The sequence below is a fragment of the Formica exsecta genome, unplaced genomic scaffold (genome assembly GCF_003651465.1).
Source record: "Formica exsecta isolate Colony F162 unplaced genomic scaffold, ASM365146v1 scaffold952, whole genome shotgun sequence".
Lineage (NCBI taxonomy): Eukaryota > Metazoa > Arthropoda > Insecta > Hymenoptera > Formicidae > Formica > Formica exsecta.
Window position 1 is genome coordinate 28,103 of NW_021853717.1, and position 10,957 is coordinate 39,059.

The 10,957-nt window shown below is 33.0% G+C and overlaps 1 protein-coding gene across 1 annotated transcript; it reads left to right on the plus strand.

Annotated features, from left to right (window-relative positions):
• Positions 1 to 2,059: 2,059 nt before the first annotated feature.
• LOC115245347 (proto-oncogene tyrosine-protein kinase ROS-like) lies at positions 2,060 to 6,649 on the plus strand (the record flags this gene model as incomplete). The annotated part of the gene is made up of 4 exons (XM_029823628.1): positions 2,060 to 2,128; positions 4,339 to 4,438; positions 5,622 to 5,715; positions 5,838 to 6,649. Coding segments are annotated over 4 exons (966 nt in total), but the record flags the coding sequence as incomplete, so codon positions are not given.
• Between the last annotated feature and the right edge of the window lie 4,308 nt (positions 6,650 to 10,957).

Here is a 10,957-nt window from a genome sequence, read left to right on the forward strand (position 1 = left end):
TAATGTGCACATTTTTCCAAATTTTCTAGAATTTTTTATTCCCTTCCCTCTTCTTTCACTCAAAATCTGCACATACGATTAAACTGATTTTAAGCGCAGAAATATTTAAAAAAAATACAGTTAAGAAAGAGAATATAGCAAGTCACTCAAATTTATTGTGAAGAAAAGATCACTCGCTTAGACACGACTAAATTGAGTTTGATCAGCGATAAATTCAACTGAGATAGAATTGTCAAATTCGTATAGTTCCTAATTTCTCCTTTCCCACATTTTTAAAAGATACAGTTAAGAAAGAGAATATAGCAAGTCACTCAAATTTATTGTGAAGAAAAGATCACTCGCTTAGACACGACTAAATTGAGTTTGATCAGCGATAAATTCAACTGAGATAGAATTGTCAAATTCGTATAGTTCCTAATTTCTCCTTTCCCACATATCAAACAATAAAAAAATTAATAATTTTATCTGTATTAACAATAAAAAAATACTGCATGTATCTGAGCATGATGATGAATTAATCGTTGTATCTAAGCTCATACGCAGATCACGTAAGACATAAATCAATCGATTAAGGAATCGATTGCGACATCTGTGGCGTGCTCCTAGCTCCTAGTATTATTGCGTAAAATTAGGATTAGGATAGCGTGACGAATCCGGGTTCTTTCTTTTCATTTTCTCCGATTATTGGAAACTTGCATCACGTAGTGGCGGCACTGCTGGCTGCGATCGGAAATCTTGCAAGCTTTCGACAAACGACCAGATTCTCTGGTGGCGTTTAGACGTAGTGTAGAAAAGACTCTGATTTCGTTATCGGCTCGGCCGTACGGAAAGCCTCTAAGGGCACTATCGTTTTATTGTGTTAAACTGCTCATGTTGTTTAATTGCTACTTGTTTCATGGCATTTTTGTGCATCGGCACTCGTGAATCAATGATTGCTACGGCGAGAACATCGATCTCCGCCATTCAACGAGGAGTTCGATATTGCATCAGCCAAAAGAAATCGGCGAAAGAGATTCCTGTTTGTATTTAACTTAAAGAAGCAATGCTTCATTTTCCTAACTATTCTAAATAAAGACTCGCCGGCTTGGTCGGAACTTGACAAATTTAAATACACGCTTTCACCAGGAAGTCGATTGTGTATTTTGAAACGAAGTGAAAATTACAAAAGTGAACAGATTTACTAGATTTCGATAAATGAAATCGTAGATACTTTAGTGAATTTCCTCACTTTTGTAATTTTGACATCGTTTTAAGATATACAATCAACCCCCAGATATCCTTGTAAAAGAATCCGATTCTCGTGCTCGTGCGCATTCCATCCGACGTCCTGGCGTAGCTCCAGCTTATAGTGTTCTAGTAAACATATAAATTATGCGAAATACGCTCTTCGAAATTTATTGTTGCTATATATGTGATTACGTAATATTTATGAACGTTAATTACTCATTAATAATATTAATAATATAAAATTAAACAAATCTTTAAAAGTATAAAAAGATATAAAAGTAAGGCTCTTAAACGATTAAAATCAAGAATCCGAGTAAAATGGCAAAAGAGCCACGCGCAGTCTCGGATTCTTGATTTAAAAGTATAGCTTTTTTTAAAGTAGTAACAAGTATCTTCACAGAAGCAAATGTGTCACAAGGAATGCAGCAAATAAAGAATAATAGTTCGATCAAAGTGCTTTATTTAATTCGATTCGGGCTGATGATTTATGATGGTCTCCAATCACAAATACGCAAGAGCATTATATGTCACTCGATTAGAACCGCATGATACAAAATTTCAGTCCTTTAAGAACGACATGCACGAATAGTGGGCTCTCGAGAGCACGCATAGTATATATATAAAATTTATAAAAAACAGTTATCACAATTACAGTTTTTCATTAAACAAAAGATATAGAAAATATATATAATCTGTTAAAACTTGGCGCATGAATAGTTACAAAACTAAAGATTTATAATTCAGTAACTTCCTGATTGTCTATAATTTTCTTGCTTTTCTATTAGATTATATTAAGAGGAACTAATAAGAAAGAGACTAATAACATTTATATTATTGTTTGATACAACCGAATGCATACGTATCAGTTCACAGTGTTAGCATTGGCTTTCATGGAAAAAAGGTGAGCATTTATTAACAAAAAGTTTTATAATTTGATGATATGTAAGATGCATCGTGACTGGTTATAGAAAGAAATTTTGAAAAGTAGCGCTAGAAGATCTCATGATTGATATATAAACAAATTTCAAAAAATGATATATACGTAAGAAAACATTGATTTGATTAGCACCTTGGCATTATCCAGAATATCGAGATTGCTTTGTTAAATAAAATTAAATGTTATTATAGCTAATAGTTCATTTGAGTATATAATAATAAAATTGTAATATGATAATAAAATATATGTACTGTTTAATAATGAAATAGTAATTGTACATATTAGGGCCGATCTCACAGATTTCAATGTCCTTGATATATATTATCAAAGACAAGCCTCTAAGTAACTTTCAAAAGGTTTTAGCCGTCGCTCGTAGTTTATTAAAAAGTTATAAACAAAATAAGTTTAACGGATTGAAAGTAATTTTCTGACATTAATATTAAAAAGTACACACACACACATACAATATAAATGATATGTATGTGTATTATAAAGCAAAAACGTGGGTGGGAAAGGAGCGGAATCCCTCTTCCTGCATCCACACCACAAAAAATTCTATTTTTAGGGTGTAGGTAGGGGTGCAAGAGAAGGAACGAAGCCCCTCCCCCGCCCACGCTTTTACTTTATAAACTTTATAATAAAGTAAAACTATAAAATACTTCTTCTTTTTTAAATTTGACGCGTGGTCGGTAAAGATTTACTACGTTTTAGTACATATTCTTAGCAGATTTATTTATTCTTGAGTTATTGGGTACATATTTATCATAATAAATAAAAAATCCGTAAATTTTCTGACATATATATACATATACAACAGAACAGAGCTACTAGATATCGAAACAAAGTCGAGTATCGGTATAATGGAATTCCGAGTTGTATCAATTAACCCTAACAATAAAGCCAATAGTCACACAAATCAATAATATACGCAATAGCAAATCTTTTGCTACGTCTTTGAATTTATATATAATTTTTATTATACATATATCCATTATATAGCTATATGCATATAATATTACTGAGATAATGTAGGTTAATTATAACATCATGTTTTCCAAAATTTGTTTGTGTTAAAAAATGTAATAACTAACCAAAAAAAATTTGACAGAAGTTTAAGTATAAGAATTTATATAATTTCTATGACAATATATAAAAAGACAATATTTGTAACATTTATATTCTTGAAGTACAAACATTATAACAAATAAATTCTTGAAAAGAAAAAGTCGTGTTAAAATAAAGTCACTTACTTGGAGAAGTTGACTAACTTATCGTAAAAAAACCAAATCGTTAAACAAAATTGTTTCAACAATCGAAAAGAGCTACACTTTCATGTATTATTTGTTAAGAGAAGCGATTGTGAAGTCTGATTAACCCTCATTAATCTATTCTGCATGACGTAGCCAATCTCACACAAATTAACATAGCTGCATATACATAGTGTTACGTTCGCGCTGGACGCTCGGTGTTATGTTCGCGCTGGATGCTTGGCGAGACATTAGCTGCAAGGCGTTCTCCCTAACAACGAGGGGGTTTTGTTAAACGAAGTTGGGTTGTGGTTTTCCGGGGGCCTTCGGTCTGGAAAGACGCGTGTCATATTCGGTTACGAATATTAATGAATGCTGTACTCTTGTTGTATATAATATTTCTGTGTATAAAGTTGTTCTCCTTTTTACGGAAGTGTCCTTTTATTGCGTGTGCGCGAGTGTGAGAAAGTGAGAGAGCGACGAACGCAACAATAGCATAAGATCGTCTGAATCAATGATCATTATATTAATTTATATAACATGCTTATTGATCCAGACTATATTATGCTATGCATATGCAGCTATGTCAATTTGTGTGATAATTCTTTCTCTTTGATATAAGAATCAGGTTTGATATGCAAGAAGATGTCTTGAAAAATCAATAAAACAGATTTTATAAAAGTGTAATTATATTGTATTTAACACATTTTCATTCGGGAGAGGTATAAGAAAAATATAAAGCCGCTATTAAACAAACAAGTAATTTCATGTCAATTTTATTTATTTGTACATATATTATTTATCATTAAAAGTACCGGAAATTGCCGCGTTTGTGGTCCAGCGGTGCTTACTTAATTCTTTTCGTATGTTATACTTTATCAAGGATATTCCACTATTATAGAGAACAACGATTATCACATTTTACAGAATCTCACATCTGACCGGAGTTATCCTGATAATGTGAGCGTGAGAAATAATATTGATGAGATTCCATTTACAAATATGTCTGAGATTCCAGAATCTATTGGTAAGTTGTAAAGAAATGCATAAACCATAAACCACGTTACAAAAAGATCTACGTCAAAAATGATTGTAAATTTACATTTAAGAAAGAATAAAAATAGAATCTAAAAAAAATATTTTTTGACAACGAGAAGAATATAAATTTCAATTAGTGGAAAAGGAAAGGCCGATTGGAGTCTGAATAATAAAAATAGAATCTAAAAAAAATATTTTTCGACAACGAGAAGAATATAAATTTCAATTAGTGGAAAAGGAAAGGCCGATTGGAGTCTGAACACGGTACTTAGAGCGTAATAATTGTATACTGTTTTAATAAACAATATTAATGCACAAATATTGTAAAATTATGAATCAAACGTTTGGGCCCACTTCGAGTCCTTATCAATGAATGCATGGAATCAAAATTCATTGATAAAGACCCGAAATGGGCCGAAACTTTGATTCATAATTTTATACTATATATGTATTAACATCGTTTATTAAGACAGTATACAATTGTTACGCTCTAAGTAACGCGTCCAGGTTACAATTGGCCTTTCTTTTTCTATTAATTAATATTTATCATTTAAATCTTGTGTAATTTTTAATTTTATTGTTGTATTGCATATAAATTTCATTTTACCACAAAAAAAGAAAGAAAAATCTACATATTGTATGTAAAATTAATCCAGATTTAATATAAAGCATTCAATCATATTATTTAATTATGCTATTATTTAGTTTATTTTTTTTAAACAGTTGCAAATATTTTACTTCTGATTTCTTAATCAATAAAATATTTCCGAAAAACGCTTAATGCTTTATTGTTTGATTTTATTATGGATTAACAATTACTTCTTTAAGTCTTAAAACATTTAAACTTTTTTATAATATTTTATTATTTCCAAAGTCAACACTTGCTGTGCTAATTTCCGTATATAATTTATCTCTATTTTTATTTTAAATTTGTGTTTATTTTCCTTGTTTTTATTTTTATTTTAAATTGTTTTTTCTGAATTACTGAGATAATTAATTTAATGTTTTTGTATATAATTATGCCAATTTATACAATTGTTAAATTATTAGATAGCACTTCTTTTCCCTTGTTTTTATTTTTATTTTAAATTGTTTTTTCTGAATTACTGAGATAATTAATTTAATGTTTTTGTATATAATTATGCCAATTTATACAATTGTTAAATTATTAGATAGCACTTTGAGGAAACCAACATCTCTCAGAGCATTCGTCGAGTTCTACAATGGATTCCTAAATAAAGAAGACGACATTTCTGTGACATTCAGGTAAAAAATCTAAATGCTCAATCTATCTTCTTTTAAATTTAACGGCATATACATATAATAATGTTGATTCTGTTATAATTTTACTAAATACGAAAAGACAAATCTTATTTTTTTTTTTACAGATGGAACCAATTTGAATTTACAGACGAAGTAATACAAGGATACACAGTACAGTATTGGTTCATCAAGACCCAAAAACAGATTCAAATTTGCAATGATAAAAATATCTCAGCTACAGTATTAAAGTGCACGGTGCACAATCTAAAACCTAACACGACATACTATTTTCAAGTACGAGCGCATACTAAAGTTGGTGTTGGCCCTTACACAAATTTATTTAATGTATCGACTACGCACGAAAATCCGATACCGAAATTATTGATGATAACGGGAAATGATATCGATATATGGGATCTGGATGCAAAAATCAACGTTAATCTCGTTAAGGATGATAAGATAGTAAGTGTCGCTCATTCGATAGCGGAACATAAAATTTATTGGAGCAACGAAGAGAGAGAACTAATAATATTAAAAATGAATGCAAACAATATTTCAAAAATAACTAAGTTTCAAAATGTTGCGCGCGATCTCTGTATCGATTGGATAGCAAGAAATCTGTACTGGACAGAAGATGACGGATATAAATCGTATAACATCATAAAGTTCAACTTAACAATGTGGAAAAATGGCATAGTCAAATATGATAAGATTTTGAAAGTAAAAACCGAGTTATATAATCGCAATTTTTTAAATATACTACCGTCTATAGGGTATGTTAATTTTCGATATAAAATAAATAAACAATCAATAAATCCAAGAGAGTAAAGCCAATAAGAGCCCGTACGCGGTATTTATTGAGTAAAAGTTGTGTGCTGATTATTTAGCAAAAGATGTTGATGGTCACGATATAAGTTCGCAAATAAACATTATAAAATGACAAACACCAAACGTTACAGCCCGCTTCAGATCTTTATCAATGATAATAATCTAATATTAATACAAAAACCGAGAACTCGTGAGGTGGAGTAATGTATCCGGAACGCAACTTATACTAACTAACATTATACAGCGCTTACAAGATTATCCAATGGATCGCAGATGACTGTAAGATTCCGCGTGGGTTAAGCTCATCAGACGGCCGCTTAATTATGTTCTTAGGCAAAATGTTGGAGGCGGACGCGAGCAATCGAGTGACATCACATCCGTAATAAGAAAACCGATGGTGAAGCTTTTAATGTCGAAAAAGAATGTGAGTCCAGTATAAGCGTATGGAGTTGATAAAATAAGGGTAGCGAAATTAGTAAAAAATGCAAGATGCAAGATGCAACGCTGCGATGAGTATGAATCGAAAGACTATAAAAATGAGGATAAAAATGAAAAAGATAAGACTACTTACAAAAACAAAATTGATGTCCAAATTAATTAAAAGCGACGCGAGACTCTTTGAACATTTTTTCTGTTTAGAACTCGTTGAAAATGTTGTTTGAAAACACATGATTGGAAACAGAAAGCAGACTGGTCTAGCAAGTTGCTCGATGTCTAATGAGGAAACCGTCACAAGGAAAGGGGACAACATAACAAAACATACGAGATAATAACAAATACTATAACACAAAATCAGAAACGAAAACAAGGTTATAAACAAAACATGGGAAAGAACAAGGAAGAAAAAAAACAGAAAAGAGGAAACATTAGGAGCATTTGTTTATGATAAGAAAGTAAGAATGGTCCAGAAAAATCGTGTTATCTTGAAGATTTATGTTATTTTTTTGTTGCTTAATGTATAACATTTTCAGTATGAGTCTCTTGATATAAGAAGGCTCTTCGTCTAATATTCAGATGTTATCCCAATCAAATTCATGCCCTGTGAGTCGATGTTCTGTAATTTCCGAGTGACAAGAAAAATCACGGTTTATATTGAGATGATGTTTTTAAATTCTCGAAAAGGTTCATAAATTTTTATTCACGACATCCGACATATCACAAAAAAGGCGTTATTATCGGCTTAGTGGATCGGACCTTCCGCTTATCGCATCCACAATTCCATGAAAAAAATTTTAATCTAATTATCAACATCCTTATGAAAAATGACTACTCTGTGGATTCTATTTTTATGACCATCCATAACAGAATTAAATACTTTATTAATAAAAGGGCTAGCTTCGATTCTCCTTCCAGTTCCTGTCCCCCTTCCAGTTTTCCTTTTTGCCCCCCTTCCATTTTTACAATCTCCTCCCCCTTACAGAAAACCGAAAGATATCGTGCGGTATACAACATCGTCCCATCGCCCCCCTTAGAAGAAAACCGGGAGATGTACGTTATATGTCACCCACCCTCTTCCACCCTTCCTGTTGAAAAGAGAAAAATTGGATAAAGTACCGCTAGAATAAACTTGATGCTATGAAGTGGTAACGAACACGTGCGTGCATGTACGGGTACGCTTGTCCGAGCGGGCGAGTCCCGCTGCGCAGGTAGACATACGATAACAGCATCGCTGGAGACGATAGAAAGGGTCTTAAAATATATACGGGTACCTGAGACTGTTTGACGCTGAGGCTCAGGACAGAGGCTATGACATCACAGAGACGCCGGGAAGAAAGGAAGGGAAGAAAAATATTTGCACCCTGTTGCTTTAAAATAAAAAACATCTTTATTTATATATCAAGGGAATATGATATAATATACAATGAAAAATTTACATATAATTTAATATTCATTTACAAAAAAATTATTTTCGCCGCTGCAAAAAGTACACGAAATTATATTACATAATATAGCGATAAAAGCGTTAGTCGAGAAAAAATAGAAAAATCATTGTTTAAATACATAACCATACGGTAGCGAATTTCGACTATCGATAAATCTACGTTTTAGTAATACGGGCGCGCATACTTTAGTTAAATATTCATATAATTTTAAGCGAGCTTGAGCCGTCGTATACGCCGCTATCGCAACATTAGTTATAGGTGAGGGCGTGACGGCCTCTTGTCGCAATCGCCACGAAACATATATTACCTCGTCGTTCACGGGTAATATATCGGTTATCTCATGCTCGGCGCTCGTCAGTAATGTCAAAAAACGTTGCAGCGTTCTCACAACCTCGGTATTCGGCAAATTGGCCCGCTGCACAGTGGGGAATTTCGGCCAAAACGTGGCCATAAATCGAAGAATCATCAGAATTGCGCAAAAATTGATAGATTAATGTTTTCGGGGTCGCTGATTACGAATCCGGTGTGTAATTTCTCAAAAACAAAATGGCTGCCTCAATATAACGGACCAAATCATTAAATATTAACCAGAATTGCACAAAAATTAATAGATTAATGTTTTCGGGGTCGCTGATTACGAATCCGGTGTGTAATTTCTCAAAAACAAAATGGCGGCTTCAATATAGCGGAGCAAATCATTAAATATTCACCAGAATTGCACAAAAATTGATAGATTAATGTCTTCGGGGTCGCTAATTACGAATATTCATCCGATCTTGGCTGAAAATCAATATCAATGAATTTTAGAGGTTGCCGATTACGAATCAAATTCGGGAATTTCTAGAAAAATAATGTTAGACTCAATATGGGTAGGTAGACTTTATTATTACAATTTTTTTATTTATGTATTATATATCCGAATCGGAATCATTAGCAGAAATAATATCCTCGATATTATCGTTCGACAGCAATTGAATAGCTTCAGGCAATAACTCTTTTAATTTTTTTTTGAGGTAGTTTCCTCAAACTAGATATATAAGGATCTGATGACACCAACAACCAATTCAAAACATCTTCCATTGTTTTTTCACGCGAACATTTTCGTGAGAATCCCTCTCTATATTTTTTAATATCTTTATTTCGGGCTTCCTGAGCTTCCTCAGATAATTGCCCAATTGGTAAAAGGGCGGAAGCTATTATCTGAGGACCGTGAATTAGTAATTTATGAACTGTAGTTGGCATATTGTACCATGGATATTCAGATACAAACATCCTTGCAGTTTCCAGGGCGTATTCTTTGTAATTATCCACATTAATATCATACCCACTTGAAATAGTTTGCAGAATTATGTGGAATCTCTTAATAATCTGTTCGTTTAAACCAGTTATCAAGGCGCTTATTGCCGAATTTTCAAAAAAGCGTCGAGCAGTATTTCCGTCATTTGTGCTACCATACCCAGGCTTCGGGCGATCTACAATGAGCCCCAATTCTGATCTGAAGCCTTTTTGGATATCTGATTTACGTTGGCTAACTAGCTTCTTTTCGTCTTCCGTTCGTGCTTGCCACTTTTTGAGGCTGAGTTTATAAGAAAGATGCAATAAGCACTCAAATAAACGAATCCACGCGTGCAACGTGGACATCCCGAAACGTAAATTTGTTTCATTTATTTCTCTTTTCAGGACTTTATCAATATCATTAAAATCTTTTGAGGTAGCACCGCATAGATAACACTTTAAAGTAGAAGTTGTAGACGTGATAGCATTACATACTTTTCCGTCAATCATAGTAAATAGCATTTCATAATTGATTGTTATTTCTGTGCCATCTATTACAATTTTAAACGGTACTAGCGATGTAATCTGCTGCTCGATAAACTCCATTTCATTAACAGTAGATTTCGTATTTTCGTGGAGGAACTATAATCTGATAGGCCGACAGAAGCGAGGAGAGGAAAATCTCGGATTTTTCCAAATAATATTTTCAGTTTCTTTGTTACATTCATTTCCGGCAAATTTAAGTTGTAAAGGGACAAGCGATGTTAAAAATATATTTGCGTCCGAATTACTTTCGTCACTAAACTTTTGTTTATATTCGCTTTGACCGGAACTTCCGTCGCACCCCCACTTACAGATCAAGTCCGCTTTTATAACTGTTTCCATATTCAAGGATTTCATAATATCTCTTTGAGTAAGAAGAAGACGTTTGCATGTGTGGTCTAATAAATCTTGCAACTTTATATCTGCACTACTTTCAGTAATAGTAATACTAGATTGAGGTGGATAACATAATTTCTTGGCCGCTCGCACTGCTTCATAGTTCGGGTATAATCGACAGTTATTTTCCTTCATTGATGATCTGATGACGTTGTATTGCTTTCTGGTGAGTTTAGCTTCGACCATAATCGAGAGAGCTACGTCCGCAGATAACGTAGTCTCGACTGTCGCTTGAAATGCTGTTCTGTATCGTACAGCTCTCGTTGGTGAGGTTGTTGTAATGTCCTGTACAACTTGTGCTGAATGTAAATTTCCGGAAG